At 51.5% G+C, this 17391-nt stretch overlaps 2 protein-coding genes across 11 annotated transcripts in view; one reads left to right on the top strand and one right to left on the bottom strand.

Moving 5' to 3' along the window:
* The window catches only part of GLB1 (galactosidase beta 1), a 119833-nt gene that overhangs the window by 74444 nt on the left and 27998 nt on the right, over positions 1-17391 (top strand). For 2 of the 9 annotated variants that reach the window (XR_006584619.1, XR_006584618.1), the window contains exon 16: positions 13276-13379. The exons of 3 other annotated variants lie outside the window; for them this stretch is intronic. Coding sequence is in view for 2 of the 6 variants with exons in the window: in NM_001009860.1 (NP_001009860.1) it covers positions 11375-11644 (270 nt within the window). In the remaining 4 variants the exon portion in view is untranslated. 9 annotated transcript variants of the gene reach the window in all.
* Positions 14574-17391, bottom strand: part of CCR4 (C-C motif chemokine receptor 4) — a 50615-nt gene continuing 47797 nt past the window's right edge. For both annotated transcript variants that reach the window (XR_006585708.1, XR_002745527.2), the window contains 2 exons: positions 15539-15715; positions 14574-14893 (listed from right to left, as the gene is read on the bottom strand). The gene's annotated coding sequence lies outside the window, so the exon portion shown is untranslated. The remainder of the gene's footprint in view (positions 14894-15538; positions 15716-17391) is intronic.

The raw sequence follows: 17391 nt of genomic DNA, 5'->3' as shown, positions 1-17391 counted from the left end.
ATAGACGAGATGTTTGTTATATATGGAACAATGGAAGATTATTTGACAGGAAAAAGAAATGAAGCAGTCATGTATGTTACAACGCGGACGGACCCTGAAGGCGTGTTAAATGGAAGAAGCCAATCGCAAACCATGCATATGGCAGATTCCATTTATGTGACATGTCCAGAATAGGCAGGTGTACAGACAGAGAATCAGTGGTTGCCTAGAGGAGGGAGAGGGAGAGGCCGGGGTGGGGGTGGGGGGAGAGATGGGGAGTGATGCTAAAGAGTACGAGGTTTCCTTCTGGAGGGATGAAAATACTCGAACGTTGACTGTGGGGATGGTCGCACAGCCGCCAAACTGTGCAGTTGACGTGAGTGGATTGTGTGTGAGGGACACCTCGGTAAAGCAGGCAAGAAGGTCCATCCGCAGGATTTGGGGACCTGGGTTGTGTGGGTCCGACGGTCAGAGGACATGCCCATAAAACAGAGCATGCTGCTTTCTGATACTTCCCGGCGTGCGCAGTGGCCCCTGTTACTGAGGACGTTCCCAGGCCAGCCCCTGAGGTTCTGAGCCATCCGCGATGCGGAACAAACAGAGCCCACCCCCCCATGGGGCACTGAGGTCTGACTTGGGGGAGGATGGGCAGATGTGAGGGTGGGGGAGGGGAGCCGAATGACACCTGGAGCCCGCGCCACTCCTAAGCCCCTGCCTCTGGATACACCAGCCCTCCTCGACCCTCCCCGACTGGAGAGGCCCTGTTCCGGCCTCTGGGCCTGTGCTCTTCGGTTGCCGTAAAGAAACTGCCTTGATTTAGTGAACAAAGTCACTGATAAGGCTGATTCACGAGATTCAAAAACTCACTTCTGATTTGGATGTGGCTTTCTGGTTAAGTGCCCAAGCATCAAACTGGGATTTCAGTGGGAAGCAGTCAGGCGTGTTTTGATGCGCCCGAGAGACTCAGGCCAGTGTTTTGTCTGCACAGAACTCTTATCTGACCACAGGCTCCCTCCGATGGGCAGTGCTCTTCAGCGCCTCGGCCGTGTCACCGTGTGCCATCCCAGTGCCATGTTCTGCCAGCGCACTGGATCCGGGCAGTCGGTCTCCCCTTCCTATGGTGTGCACGAGTCTCCTACCGACACCCGCTGCAGCCTTCCTGTGCGGTTCAGCCACTCGCGGGAGGTCGGGGTGCATAAGAGCACGATGATGAGAAGGGTGGGAATAATGTCCCACTTTCCTCAACCAGAACTACGCTTTGAAAGCTAAGAATCAAAGTAGAATACTGACTAAAAGTAACTTTTTTATTTTTTGGAGGCCAATGTACCCTTTCTCAAGACGTAAAAAAAAAAAAAAAAAAAATCACAAAGTCCAAGAATTTCTAGCAAAGGGCTGACAAAAATCCCTTCGTAGGTTTAAATTATTTCTGCATCTTGCTTTTGAAATTTCCAGCACCCTCATCATTTGGTCTTTCTGGTACCGGTGGGGCGTAGCCACCAGGAAGACCAAATGATTCAAGGACTGGAACTTTGAGTTCCACACCCCAACCTCTGACTTCTGGGGTGGGGGTTGGGAGCTGGAGCTCTGTAAAAACTCTAGAACTTCTGGGCTGGTGGACCCATTCAGGTGCTAGAACGTGTGCCTGGAGAGGGCAGACGTGAGGAAAATGCTTTCCTGAGTTCTGTGCACCAACTCTGGCAAATTCTTGAACCTGAGGAGGAGGAGGTCATGGGGACCCCCCAGTTTGGAGCTGGTAGTTCAGAAGTATGGGTGACCCCAGACTTGGAACTGGTATCTGAAGTGAAGGCAGTCTTGTGGGTCTGAGCCCTTTGAACTTGTGGGATCTGACCCAGCTCTAGGTAGACGGTGTCATAATTGAGTTGTTGCACAAGCATCTGGCATCCAGAGAACTGGAGAACTGGTTGGTGGCGTCGAAACCACTCCAGAAGGAGCCGGGAAGGCAGTGGTCGGAAGCCCATTTGGAAAGGTGGTTTCATGGCCTCGTGTGTCAAGGAATTTGGGTATCACCTTGAGACCTTTGTAGAAATAGGGGCAATTAAGAAATAAATGCCATCGTTTCAGATAGTGATAACAATTGGGAAGAGAATAAACATGATGATGTGACGGAAAGTAAGGCATGGGAGTAAAGACGTTGCTATCTTATATGGCATAAGAATTACCTATTGCCATGTAACAAATTCTGCCCTAACATTGGGTGGCTTAAACAGTGGTCCGCGTGTATTATTCTCCCAGTTTCTGTGGGTCAGGAATTTGGGACTGGCTCAGCCTGGTGGTTTTGGATCGGGGTCTCTGACGAAGTTATGGTCGAGCTGTCAGCCGGGGCCACGTCACCTGAAGGCTTGACTGGCTGAGAAGGACCCTTCCACGGTGGCTGGCTTGCACGGCTGCCAGGTTGATGTTGGCCGTTGGCAGGAGGCCTTAGTTCTTCCCCACGCAGGCCTCTCTGTAGGTTGCTGGAGTGTCCTTATGACGTGGCACTGGCTTTCCCCAGAGGGAGAGAGCCAGGCAGAAACTACCCTTTTTATAACCTAGCCTTGGAAGTCACATAGCATTGCCTTCATCACATTCCATTGGTGAAAAGAGAGTCATTGAGTCCAGTCCCTGATTGGAGGGTAGGAATTAGATTCTGCCTTTTGAAGGGAGAAGTGTTAAGAATGTTTGGACACGGGCACCTGGGTGGCTTAGTTAAGCAACCAACTCTTGATTTCGGCTCAGGTCACCATCTCGCAGTTCGTGAGTTCAAGCCCTGGTCGGGTTCCATGCTGAGGGTGTGGAGCCTGCTTGGGATTCTCTCTCACTCCCTCTCTCTGCTCCTCCCCCACTTGCACTCCCTCTGTCTGTCTCTCTCTCTCTCAAAAAAAAAGAAAAAATATATATATGGACATATATTTAAACCACCATGTAAGGAGTGGTGAAAGGTGCCTCTAGGAGGAGGTGGCCGTTGGGTGAGACCTGAAGGCTGAGACCGAGTTGTCCACGTGAAGAGCCAGAGGAGGAATGTTCCAGAGCTAGGGAGCAGCGAGTGCAAAGGCCCAGAGAAAAAGATCCTGTGAGCCAGGGGAGAGTGTGGGGGAAGAGTGTGGCCCCAAGTCAGGGGGTGGTGAATTTGGCTTCTTGTCATTCCAGTGGTGGCTGTTAAGCAGAGAGTGAAAGAATGGACCCGGTTTATAAGCTCATGTCTCTGTGAGACTGGATTATAGGAGGGCAAAGCTTATGCAGAAATTCCTGATGGGAAGCTAAGCTATTATAGCAGTCCTGCGAGTAACTGTGAGCTCGGGTGGTGGGGCAGAGAAGTGCAAGATTTGTACCGAAAAGAAAAGGCAAGGTTTGCTGAAGGATCGGGCATGGTGTTCCAGAGAAAGGAGTCAAGGAGGATGCCAGAGTCAGGCCTGCGCAGTGGGAGGGGTGGGCGTGGTTAATTTCTGACGGAGGGGACGCTGTGGGGTGGGGAGGCTGGAGCAGGGCGGCGTGGATGCGGGCGGGGATCAGAAGCTCTGTTTTGGACATATTCAGCCTCTAGTAGTTCCTAACCGTCTCCTCATCCCAAGAGGAAGTGGCCCGTCAAGTCTGGAACATAGATAAATAAGTAAGTAAGTACGCAAGTACATAAAGCAACCAAGCAGCCAACTAAGCTATATTCAGTGCAAATACTGGTCTCCATGTTTCTAGACCTAATGGCCATCCTATAGAGGGCCTGTCGGTCTTGAGTCTACACGCAGAAATCTGTGCAAATCCGGAAGTGGGTTGCAATGCAAGTTAAAGGTATGTATTCAGTGCCTGTAGTGTGGGTGCAGAGGTGGGGTACCTGTCCCAGGTTTGGAGCTGTGGGGAAAAGGACCCGGTCGGTAGAACTCACTCCGGAGTGGAGCCCCACGGGGAGGAACCACCTTCTGCCCCCACACTCCTCTCTAGCTGTCCTTGCCAACACCAGCAGCACCCCCACGTTGCCATGTCCCCCCAGTGCTTCTCAGGACCTGTCTGTCTTACCGTCCTGGCCGGTGACGTCTGAGGAACCACTCCCTCCCTGGAAACCCTTCCCCTGACTTCTGCGCTGAAAGCCCTCCGCCGTTTCCTTCCCCCGTCTGTTCTTCCCGGGGCTTCTCTTTCAGCTTCTAGGCTGCAGTCCTCAGGACCTGATCCCGGGTCCCCGTCGGACACTGCCAGGGGGCGTCGTCCTCACACGTGTGCCGGCGACACCCAGGTTCCCGGGTCCCACTCAGCATTTGTGGGGACCCGGAGAGCCACGTCCGGACGCCAGTGTGGCCTGCGCTGGAGCCGCGTGAGGCAAAACAGGCCTCTTCCTCCTCAGCAGCCCCGATGTCTGCTCTTCCGCCGGAGAAGGAGAAGTGGCCCAGGCAGAAAGAATGAGGCTCGGGCGTTCGGGCAGCAGCCCGTTCCTCCAGCTCACCCTTTGGAGCGCGGGCAGGCTGGGCGGTTCTGCTCACGGCTGCACGCCCTTCCGGTCAGCGAGGAGGCCATGCTCCTGGACGTTGGCGGCCTGTCCACTGAGGTGACAGAGGAGATCGGGCCACGTCCCCCTCATCGTCCGGCAAGCTATTCCAGGCTTGTTCATACAGTGACCGGCACGGTTCCCAGAAAGAACGCCGGTGTGCAAGGCTTCTTCTTCTTTTTTTTTTTTGCCATTTAATTTAATTTATTTTTTTAATTTTCATCCAAGTTGGCTAGCATAGAGTGCAACAGTGATTTCAGGAGTAGATTCCTTAGTGCCCCTGACCCATTCAGCCCATCCCCCCTCCCACAACCCCTCAGTAACCCTCTGTTTGTTTTCCATATTTAAGAGTCTCTTCTGTTTTGTCCCCCTCCTTGTTTTTATATTATTTTTGCTTCCCTTCCCTTAGCCCTCATATGAGTGAAGTCATATGATATTTGTCTTTCTGTGACTAATTTCACTTAGCGTAATACCCTCCAGTTCCATCCACGTAGTTGCAAATGGCAAGATTTCATTGTTTTTGATTGCCGAGTAATACTCCATTGTATATATATACACCCCATCTTCTTTATCCATTCATCCATCGATGGACATTTGGGCTCTTTCCAGACTTTGGCTATTGTGGATAGTGCTGCTATAAACACGGGGGTGCACGTGTGCCTTCGAAACAGCACACCTGGATCCTTTGGATAAACGCCTAGTAGTGCAATTGCTGGGTCGTAGGGTAGTTTTTAGTTTTTTGAGGAAGCTGCAGACTGTTTTCCAGAGTGACTGCCCCGGTTTGCATTCCCACCAGCAGTGCAAAAGAGATCCTCTTTCTCTGCATCCTCACCAACATCTGTTGTTGCCTGAGTTGTTAATGTTAGTCATTCTGACAGCTGTGAGGTGGTGTCTCATGGTGGTTTTGATTTGTGTTTCCCTGATGATGAGTGATGTTGAGCATTTTTTCATGTGTCGGTTGGCCATCTGGATGTCTTCCTTGCAGAAGTGTCTATTCTTGTCTTTTGCCCATTTCTTCACTGGATTATTTTTTGGGTGTTGAGTTTGATAAGTTCTTTGTAGATTTTGGATACTAACCCTTTATCTGATATGTCATTTGCAAATATCTTCTCCCATTCCGTCAGTTGCTTTTTAGTTCTGCTGATTGTTCCCTTCGCTGTGCAGAAGCTTTTTGTTTTGATGAGGTCCCAGTAGTTCATTTTTGCTTTGGTTTCCCTTGCCTCTGGAGATGTGTTGAGTAAGAAGTTGCTGCGGCCAAGATCAGAGAGGTTTTTGCCTGCTTTCTCCTCGAGGATTTTGATGGCTTCCTTTCTTACGTTGAGGTCTTTCATCATTTTGAGTTTATTTTTCTGTATGATGTAAGAAAGTGGTCCAGGTTCATTTTCCTGCATGTCGCTGTCCAGTTTTCCCAGCACCACTTGCTGAAGAGACTGTCTTTATTCCATTGGATATTCTTTCCTTCTTTGTCAAAGATTCGTTGGCCATACGTTTGTGGGTCCATTTCTGGGTTCTCTATTCTGTTCCGTTGATCTGAGTGTCTGTTCTTGTGCCAGTACCATCCTGTCTTGGTGGTTACAGCTTTGTGATACAGCTTGAAGTCCAGGATTGTGACACCAAGATTGCTTTGGCTATTCGGGGTCTTTTCTGGTTCCAGTGTGCAAAGCTTCCTAAGGCCCAGGTCAGAATTCACAAGTCATTTCTTCCATGTTCTTTGGCCAGGGTGTTCACTAGACCAGCTGGATTCGAGGAATGAAGGAACAGATTCTGGCTCTCGACAGGGGGAGCTGCACAGAACTGTGGCCATTTCTGCAACCTGCCACAGGTCTCAGCACTCTTGACCCTCCTTTCATTCTGAATCCGATAAGCTTTTTAACTCTTGGCCTGATTTTCAGTTGTTTTTACCCCCTACAAAGTACTGTTTCCAACCTAATTCATTGCTTCCTAGTCACAAGTCACAAGACACCCGGCTGGCTTATGAGTCCATAGAGCACATGCAACTCTTGGTCTTGGGGTCATGAGTTCAAGCCCCATGTTGGACCTAGAGCTTACTTTATTTTTTTTTTTTTACTGTTTATTTATTTTTGAGAGAGAGGGATACAGAATCCAAAGCAGGCTCCAGGCACTGAACTGTCAGCACACAGCCCGGTGTGGGGTTCGAACGCATGAACTGTGAGATCATGACCTGAGCCAGAGTCGGACGCTTAACCGACTGAGCCACCCAGACGCCCCAGGCATAGAGCTTACTTTAAAATATAAATAAATAAAATTTAAAAATGTCTTAAAATGTAGTGACAAACTTGTGAGAATTACGTGTACACAGCAGTAAATACGCTCTGACTTGAAGGGGGTCTCCTGCAGTTTGCCGTGCGTGGGATGGCTGCCGGGAGGCGGTTTTTGCACACCGGTTCTTAGCTCTGGTCCAGGTATGCGACAGAGCACGGTGCCCACTGTCGGGTAGGGTCCTAAAAAGGTCACGCGATGGTAGAACTTCAGGGGCTGAGAAGGAAAGGAATTCATGTCTGGGGCTGGATAAGAGGAGGAAGTGATTCATCTTTTATGCTAATTTATATTTCCATGGCTTTAGTTCTAGTTGGATCTGCCATAAAATACAGAGACTGTAGAGGTATTTATTACCCCAAGACCGCGGAGGAAGTGAGGGGGTGTGATTTGCATCAGCTCTGACCCCTTTGGCTCTGAAGGAAACGGAGCATTATTTTCCCTCGTGAAGTGCGGTGCGAGGTCTCTTGCCCATCTTATCTAAGCAAGCCCCTCGCTCTTCTACCGTTTTTTAAAAAATTCTCTTTCTTTTCTACCGTGTTGGCATCACAACCGCTCGTTAATTGTGTGTCATGACAGCCCTCTAAGCTTGAGAAACTTCTCTCAGAGTCGGACAAAGTCAGCGTCCAACCAGAGCTTGCTGATTTCGAAGGAACTCCCAAGCAAGTTTGAAAAATGTGAAACTGTGACTTAAAACAGCATTGACATTTTGCTTGAAGTTCTTAGGAGAGGATGGTGTCTGTCTAGAGGATTTAAAACAGACACACATCTGTCTGATTAACAGAGAAGCAGGTCACACATTTCCGGAAACCTAACATTTATGGGAACGATTATCACCTTGGTGACAATAGCAGAGGGGGCAGCCCACCAGAGGTCAAGCCGTGGTCAGAGAAAGACTTTGTCATGGAACTCTTTTAGCTGGGACAGCCCCAGAAAGCCCCAGAAGCCACTGGGGTTCGCTCTGCAAATGCTGGGCCCTGATGGGGCTCGCCGTATTAAGAATGAGTCTACTTTTGGGGCACCTGGTGGCTCAGTCGCTTAGGCAACCATCTTTGGCTCAGGTCACGAGCTCACGGTTCATGAGTTTGAGCCGCGCGTCGGGCTCTGTGCTGACAGCTCAGCACAAATTCTGTGTCTCCCTCTGTCTCTGCCCCTCCCCTGCTCACACTCTGTCTCTGTTTAAAATAAACAAACATTTAAAAAAAAAAAAAAAAAAAGAATGAGCCTACTTTTACCATCACATTTACCAACATGTGCATACTCTCCCCCCGCCCCTAATAATTTCAGCATAACTTTTTAAAGAAAAACAGTAATCAGAGTGCGTGTAGTTTTTCATAGAATTTTTAAAAATTTGATGCTTTTAGAGTAATTTTTGAGTAACAAATCACAGTGCTGATCGAGGAGAAACAAATGCAAATATTTTCTCTCTCTTCCAGTGACCAAGAGTCTCTAAAACTCTTGAGCTGGGAGCAGAGGGGCATGGAATATCCTTTCAGTAGGACTCCGTGTCACCTCGTTGTTGAATCTGGTCTCAGGCAGAATTATCAGCCAGTCTCCCCTAATGAGTGCTGCTAGGTATATACTGAGTATCACCGCTGAGTGCTGACAGTCTCGCTTCGAACAAGACGAACGAAGTTTCTTCCCTTCGTAGAACGTATGCTGGAAATAGCTGATAAGCCGATAATCAGACAAATGGTACCCATGTCAAATAATGACAATGACTAGACTAAAAAGAAGAGACCGAGGGGGCAGTAGGTGACCCGGACTGGAAGGCCCGGTATCATGGGTGGCCACGGCTCTTCTCCCTGAGGAGGTGACGATGAGGTTGAGATCTCTGTGGTCCGAAAGTTGGGGGCCTGGGGGAACAGCTGTCAGGCAGCCAGAACAGTGGCCGCAGTGGGGGTACCGGCTTGGCGTGTCTGAGTGATGGAAAAGAGTCCCGTGTGGGTGTGAGTGGCACAGACAGGGCGGGGAGGAAGCAGGCAGGAGGCTGTCTGGGGGCCGTGGGTCAAGGTCAGAGGCAAGAACACGCAAAAAGCGGCTGATTTCTGGCTTTCGCTCTGCTATGGTGCAGAGCAAGGGTTCTAGAGTTAATAAAGGGAGTCGGGGGCCCTGTGAGGAGCCTACAGGAATCTGAGACCGCATGGGTTGTGACTTTGTCTAGAAGACGGCTAGCCACACGTGGCCGTGACGTTTACATTTAAATTAACGAAAAGTAATGAAAACTCGGCCCCTCCTTCACATTACCCCATTTCAAGCGCTCAACAGCCGTGGCCGAGTGCACGTAGCTGCTGGGTTGGGCAGCACAGAACACTGTAACGTTGCAGAAAGTTCTGTTGAACAGCGGTCCTTCCGAGCTGTGGGACTATGGCCCTTTCTTTGCAAATTGTCTGTCTGTTCTTTCCAAGGTCTTGATTCCTCTCCAGGAAGGGCAACCAAACCACCTTAAACTTCATTTAATGCCTATTCTTTTAGGAGCTAAGAGTGGAGGGAAATTTTGTATTGGAGAAATTCATAGCTTTTGAGAATTAACCAAGACCACGAAAGGTGTAAAGGAAAGTCAGACGGAAGATGCAGGGCACAGTCCCCGGAAAGCGGAGGGTCGTCTGGGTGAGGCAGGAGGCAGAGTTCATAGGGGAGCGGAAGGCCCCGCAACAGGCCACAGGTAGTCATTTGGGGGAGGAAAGAAAAGCCGGAGCAGATTGTGCTGTGTCCAGAACTAAGGAAGCAGCAAAGTCATGTCCACTTTGATGAGCACCTGGGAGCGACAGTTGGGATTGTGTCTGTGTGTCACAGTGTAGACTGTGGGGCCACTATTTCCTAGGAGGAGCGGGACCTCACCCCCGCGTGGGATGAGCCAGGAAAGCAGAAGTCGGGGGAGGGGCCGGGGGGTCACGGGCAGACACACTGAGCAGCCCTGCCCCCTGGTCAGGCCGGCACCTCCAGGCTCTCGGGAGCAAGTCTTGCTGCCCCAGTGGTGCTGTGGGGAGCTCCCAAGCAGGTCTTAGGAACTGTTGCCCGGTGAGGCCACTGCACTATTGGTCTGTGGGGCAGCATTTAGGAAGACGAGCTGGGCACGGGACAGGCTCACCCGCAGGCGCCCCTGGTTCCATCAGTCCGGTGTCTCTGTGACATCACACCCCAGGAGCAGTCCCTTCCACGTGCCCAGCCTCAGCTTTAGCCCAGAACCCGCTGGCAAAGGGCATCCAGGGAAACCGTGGCCGGCTTTCAGGCAGACACGTCCGTCCGGCACCAGAGACGTGAGGGGCCGTCCCTTGGATTCTCAGGAAAGGAAACCGTGGGTGGGAGAATGGACCGGACCTGCAGTCGTCCACCTCGTCACTGAGCCGGGAGCTGGCGTGGCCTCTGCCGGGACACATTGTGACGCCCGTGTGCTCTCACCGCCCTCCCACCGCTCTGCCCTTGAACCCGTCTCCTCCTCGGCCTCGAAAGTAAAGTGCTGCTCTTCTCTACTACTGCAAAAACAAGGCACCGGCAGATCTTACCCTGATAAAAACCCGATAAAGCTGTCGTTGCGTATGCCTTGTAGGAAGGATCGAGATAGCGCGTCCTGCGGTGAAAACAAGAGTAAAATATTCTGAGAACTGTAAAACTGTCATCCTTTCTCTAAATGACTTAACCCAACAGACGGGTGGTTTTCAATCACTGGCCTCCTTTTGCAGGCATGTGAAAGCCAAGATCTTTTTACGGTAGCGGGAGGAGCGCCATCCCTCCCTGGGCTCGGCCCCGGCGCCAGCCGCCGTGCTGACCGCCAGACAGCGCCTGCTGCCTCCCACTGTCCCCGGTCACCAGTGTGAGCGGCACCTGCCCGAGCTCGGGCAGCCAGGAAGGAGCAGGACTGAGATTTGAACCCGGGTAGGAAATTCAGACAGAGTGAGGATAAAGGGGACACCTGGAGGCTGAAAATTCCCCAAAGTGGGCAACGGAGTAATTTGAGGTGAGCAGCCACAGCACGTGGGGGGTCGGGGCTCGGCAGGTGACGCCACGGCCGTACCTCCTCCAAGGTGGCTCCTTCATCTCCCATACATTCATTCTCCCTCTCTCTCCCTCTCTTGCTCTCCCCTCTTTCCCTCTCTCTCTTCCTCTGTGATAGAATGTTCCATTTATTCAGCCAACTGTTAAGTCCTACTCTATGAGCAAACCCTAGCCCATGCAGGGGGTCTCTGTAGACACACCCAAATGCCCCTCTTCTTCTTTTTTTTTAATAATTTTTTTAAGTTGATTTATTTTGAGTGCGAACAGGGGAGGGGCAGAGAGAGAAAGAATCCCCAGCAGGTTCTGCAGGGTCAACACAGAGCCCGATATGGGGCTTGAACTCATGAAACCGTGAGATCATGACCCGAGCCAAAATCAAGAGTCGGACGCTTATTACAAAACTGTAACCATCTAGACAGTATGGGACTGGCACAAGAACAGACAATCAGACCAATGGAACAGGATAGAGAACCCAGAAATGGACCCACAAACGTATGGCCAACTAATCCTTGACAAAGCAGAAAAGAATATCCAATGGAATAAAGACAGTCTCTTCAGCAAACGGTGCTGGGAAAACTGGACAGCGACATGCAGAAGAATGAACCTGGACCACTTTCTTATACCACTTTTCTTATATTTCTGTCTCTGCAGGGTCAGGTGTGGATTAATGGCTTTAACCTTGGTCGATATTGGCCAGGGCGGGGCCCCCAGGTGACTTTGTTTGTGCCACGGCACATCCTGGTAACATCAGCCCCAAACACCATCATGGTGCTGGAACTGGAGCGCGCGCCCTGTGATGACAATGGCCCGGAACTGTGCACCGTGGAGTTTGTGGACAGGCCGCTCATCAGTGCTACTCCGACCTCCAGTCATCCCCTGCCAGACCTGTCTGATCGAGACTCGGGATGGGACCGTGTCTGATGGCTAAACACTGTGACCCTTTGGAGTTTCAGCCTTGCACATACCTCACGTATCCCTCGTGTAATGCCAACATTCCCTGGAAAGTCCTATTGGAAAATAGATTTAGCACGGGTGTTTTCTCCTGGGGTTTTCCGGGCAGCCTCGCGGTGGCTGGCAGGGGCCACAGGGGACGCGTGATGAGGGTGGCCACACGGTCACGCACAGTGAGTCCGCACAGTCGAAATGGAAGCTTCAAAGGTGTTCCTGATTTTTATTTTGAAAGAATCATGTTGTCTTTTTGTTAAATAAAATTTTATTCAAATGACGTTAACTGTTTTTAATGTTGAGCAGGTATTAAATTATAGGTTCTGATTTAAATCATAACTAGACTTGAGTGGGTCGAATAAGCCACTTCACTAACTTGCGGTTCAAAGGAATGGAAAATAGTCTTGGTTTGATCTACTGGACTGCTGCTTCTCCGATCCTCATTTGACTTCCTTTTGTGTTTCTGTGATGTCAACGAGGTAGCCCATCAGTGCAGCTCAAAACCATTGTGCCAACGACCTGAAGCCTCAGCAGCTGGAGAGGGTACATAGTAGGGCGCCCCTGCGCAGTAGGATATCACGTAGCCACGAAAATGGGACGTAGGTCCGTACATGAAAACGCTCTCGTGGTATGGTGGGCGAAGAAAGCAGGTTACCTTAAGTTTGGTCCCGTTCTGTGTGTTTAGACAAAACAGCTGCACATACGCACACGACACAGGCCTGACCACACGTCACGGACACACATACGCATGAGCGTGCGTGCTGTGCACGTACACAGATCGCGGCCTTCCAGAACAGGCGTGTCCTGCCGTGGGGCAGTAGCTCTCATGGGTTGAGCCCTCGACCTATTCCATGTCTGGTTCTGAGCATACTTAATGCGCTCGCCCCTCACAAGGACCAAGGAATGTGCCATCACCTTCCCCGGTTTGCCCAGCCACACAGCTGTAAACGGTGGTAGAGACAGGGTCTGAAGCCGCGTAGCCTGGTGCCAGCTTCTAGGCACCCTCTGCACACGTCCCACACCAACGCACGCTCGTGTTCCCCCGGGAAAGAATCGGAACAACGTAAACCAAAATGTTCATCGATCATACCGGGGTGGTAAGCGTTTGAGAAAGAGTTCGCTTTTTCCTTTTGCCCACCCGAGTTTTAAGTCCTTTACAGAAAAGATGCGCCATCTGTCAAGGGAGGAAGAAAGGAAAGACTTCCGATGCTCACCCGCAATACATCTCCATGATCGTGTCCTTTACCCTTCTCGTGGACACCAGTGAGGAATGTGGGATTCACCAGGGAGAATCACGGCTCCGGCTGAGTCAGCTGGCAGGAGGCGTCTCTGGGTTGAGACTAACAGAACCTAGAACTTTCTTTAGGATTGTTTTCTGCAGCATCTTTGCTGTAGATGTCCTGCATTTGATGGTGGAGGGACACCATGGGACGAAGGAGGTGCTGCGTAGACTTAGGTCATCATTTCTTTATCTTTCGCTGCTAGTTACCGACAGCTTAGAAAATGAGACTCAGAACTGTGCCCACTTACGAGCTTCGGGAAGAAACGTGAGACGGTTCCTTGTGAAGCATTATGGATGTTGGTAAGTCGCACCTCCGCTGTTGCAGGTACTACCTGTCGAGGCTCCAGAAGGCTCAGGCAGTGGAGTGGGATCTCCTCGCGGGAGCGTGTGCTTCCGTTCTGTTCGCCCCGTCTTCTGAACCACGCTCAGGTAGGCAGCAGTAAGCCCGCCTGACACATGAAAACGTTGGAGGCTTAAGCAGGAGGCGGAGTCAGATTCCGATCTCGTCTGTCTCTGTCCAAAGCCAGTGTTCTTTCTGTCTTGTCAGTGTGAGAGAATCTCTCCCACAGCACTGTGACATCCCTCGTCCAGGATGTCATGTTCCGGAAAACCAGAATTCGATACATAAATTGTACCACCCATGACTCTACACGTCCCATCCAGCTCTCCACACTAACTTGGGGAGGTATTCATTTCACCTTCTGTGATGCCATTTTTTTTAATGTTCATTTATTTTTGAGAAAGAGGGAGACAGAGCATGAGTGGGGGAGGGGCACAGAGAGAGGGAGACACAGAATCCGAAGCAGGCTCCAGGCTCTGAGCGGTCAGCACAGAGCCCGACGTGGGGCTCGAACTCACAGACCGTGAGATCGTGACCTGAATTGAAGTCCGACGCTCAACCAACTGAGCCACCCAGATGCCCCTATGATGCCATTTTTAAAATACGTACCTCCTGGCACTCCTGATTTCTTAACTCTGTGTGGCTGCTGCCTCTGAAAATAATAAGAGCAGTGCCTTTATTACCTGCCATGTAAACCTTTTACATTAAATTTCTCTTTAAGCTGATTTTAATATTCTGGGACTTTCTGAGCAGGCCTGTGCTAACCCAACCCTAACACCAATGGTCTTGGAATATTTCCATATTCTCAATCCTTGTGATGAACATTGTGGCCTTTTCCTTTGTACCCTTGGTTTAGATGTACCCCAGGTTTGTACACCGTACAGAACATCTTGTTTTAAATTTTTTTTAATGTTTGTTTATTTTTGAGAGAGAGAGAGAGAGAGAGCGAGAGCACGCACAGGCAGGGGAGGGGCAGAGAGAGAGGGAGACACAGAATCCGAAGCAGGTTCCAGGCTCCGAGCTGTCGGCACAGAGCCCGACGCGGGACTTGAACCCACGCACCGTGAGATCATGACCTGAGCAGAAGTCGAATGCTTAACCGACTGAGCCACCCAGGCGTTCCAGTGGTTGAGCATTTGAAATGTTTCTGGTTTGGGGCTACCAGGAATACTGATGTTGTAAACATCCGTGTACGATTCTTTGCGTGGTCATAGGTTTTCACTTCCCCCGCATAGAATTGTTTAGTCACATGGTGACGTGTTTAACTTCTACATGTTTAGTCACATGTTTAACTTTTTAAGAAACCCCAGACAATTTCAGATGTCTTTGAGGCGAGCAAAAAAGGAAGAAGCAGAAGATGCTGTCCCTTCTGGAGTTGGCCCCCCTTCCTCTGTCCTCCCTCTTCATCTGGCTCCACCCCTCTTCAGTGTCTCTCTTTTTGTCTCTGTCAGTCTGTATTTCTCAGCAAATCCAGTTTATTGAGGATGAAATTGTTTGGCGCTCATCTGAGTTTGGGTTTTTTCCCTGGTTTCCCCAGCAAGCCGTGTGTCTTCTGTCAGATGGCACAGCTAGGAAATGATCTTGTGTGGTCTTTGTTTCTTGCCTGAAGAGGAAAAACAAAAAAAAAGTTATTTCCTTTCTTTTTTTTTTTTAAGTTTATTTATTTGTTTAAGTCATCTCTGCCCCCAAAGTGGGGCTCGAACTCACGACCCCAAGATCAGGAGATGCATGCTCTTCTGACCGAGCCAACCAGGGGCCCCGAAAGTCATTTTCTGAAACCACTTTTTTAGTCAACGTGAGGGATTCTGTCTGGTCTGTGGTAGAACAAATGGCTGGTGTGAACCAGTAACTCGTGGGCTGTGAGGAAAGTCCAGTCAACATCCCGACAACAGGAGGGAGGCGGCTCTGGGTTTGAGCCCCGGCCCTGCTCTCGGTCTGACTGAGCAGTGCTTTCTGGGCTGTCCCCTGGCCTCCAGCCTCCCGGCAGTGATGTTGGCCAACTGGACACCCAGCAGCCTTGTAAATGCCCCAGGAAGAGTCAGAACAGATTTCCCTCCAGACGGCGGCTCTGCTTTCATCTGGAGGGGCTTTCCCACACGCGAGGAGGCCCCCCACCAGCCTCAGCCTTCTGAACTCCCAACCCAGAGGCGCTGCGTCCCCGGGTGAGACGGGACAGGCGCTGCGACAGAAACGCAGGGTCCTGCTCCCGCTCTGTCACTTAGCACTGGCATGAGCTCACGCGACTCACTTAGAAGCTTCGAAGCGTGTGGGGTTTCAAATCCTCGTGGGGTTCAAATCCAATCCAGTAACCTAAAAGCTGCTCAGGCGGTACTTGCCATGTAGTAAGTGGGTTGGATTCCGACGCTGGTTGGACTCTTCCCTGTGACATTCCCCCACAGGAACTGGTAAGCCGTCGTCTGGAGACCTGAGGGACGAGGGGAGAAGAAATGCCACCTGGGACATACCATCCGTTCCCTGTGTCCCCTTGAGTTCGGTTCAACAGCCTGGTTCTCCTGACCAACCACTGTGCTGGGCTGAAGGGCGCCAAGGGGAGGAGACAGTCTAGCATAAGACGTGGACACAGATTCGAGGGGCAAGAGGAGGTTCCACAGAAAGCGTGAAGGTGCATCATCTGTCAAGACCCTCCAGCATTTTTTTAATACTTTTTTTTTCATTTTTTTTTAGTGTTGATTTGAGAGAGAGAGCAAGCAGGAAAGGGGCAGAGAGAGGGGGACAGGGAATCTGAAGCAGGGTCTTTGGCGACAGCAGAGGGCCCGATGTGGGGCTCAAACTCACGAACCATGAGATCATGACCTGAGTCAAAGTCAGATGCTTAACCCACTGGGCCACCCAGGCGCCCCAAGACCCTCCAGCGTTAACGTGACCCTGGGGGAGGGGGGGTGGAGGGAGGGGCAGTGCCTGGAAAGCCACACCAGCCTATGGAAAAGACCCTTGTTCCCAAAACCCGAGCAGGGCCCCTGCCGCCACAGCAGCCATCGAAGAGCAGCGGCCGCAGCTCCGCGCTACCCGGTGGCCACGGGGCGTAACGAGGGCCACAAGGTGACCGGGAACGCGAGCAAGCGACACACAGCTGCCCACGGCACCTCACCGAGCACACCAGGTTCACGCGGGGTGTGATTCAGGGGCGTGCACCTCTGTCCTGCATGAGCAGCTCTGGGTCTCCCAGGACAAGTGGACCCTCAGCTCTTCACGGAAAGGGTGACACTCACCTCCACACCAGGAGGAAGTAAGAAAAACTGAGCAGGGCCCCAGCCACCAGTGGGAGAGCTTCCAAGGCCGCCAAGGAACACTGGGCCCGTCCTCCAGCCCTGTGCGCGGTAAAGCCTTTACAGAGGAAGGATACCGCGTCCCTGGCCCCTTCGGGGCCCCGTTCACGGGCCGTTTTCGTTGTCGTCTGTAGTTGTGTATGAGGCATGTCAGTGAGTTTGTGGAAGTGGCACAGAGCGGCCGGTTCGTGTTGGACGTGATTCTACAGATCGGAAGTCCGGACGGGCACGGGAGGATGGCCTGCCTTTGTTCTGTGATACGTGGGGCCTCTGCCGGGTACGGAACCATCGGGACTTTCCTTCCCTCGTGTCCGGCTGGGATGACTTGGAGTCTGAGCTCAGGCGGGACTGTCCCTGAAGCACCTGCGTGTGGCCGCTCTGGCTCCTTCGGCGTGGCGGCAGGTTCTGAGAGCGTAAGCTTTCTAGCAGAACCCGGTGCCAGCTGCCTGGCCCTTGAAGACCCAGACTCAGGAGGCACACCCAGATTCAAGGGGAGGGACCTTAGATCCTACCACCTGATGGGAGGAATGGCAAAGGACTTGTGGCCATTAAGTAAAAAAGCAACTCCCATGTACACGTCGTGCTGGGTTGTAGCCCGGTGAGTTGTGTGCGTTTCCGTCAGCCCACCGAACGCCCGAGGGCCCCCGGAGTGTGAACTGAGGCCTATTCGGCCCCGGCCCCAGCCCCTCCTGGGCAAAGCGGAGCGCTTGCTTGGCCCACAGTAGGTAGGCTCAGTCTGCGTTGAAAGAATGGATTTCCGCTGTCTCTTTTGCAGGTAACCTGGCCCCTGGTGGTCCTGCCGAGTATTAACTCA

Source organism: Felis catus, chromosome C2, assembly GCF_018350175.1.
Source record: "Felis catus isolate Fca126 chromosome C2, F.catus_Fca126_mat1.0, whole genome shotgun sequence".
NCBI classification, from domain to species: Eukaryota; Metazoa; Chordata; class Mammalia; order Carnivora; family Felidae; genus Felis; species Felis catus.
This window is presented reverse-complemented; position numbering and strand designations above follow the sequence as displayed.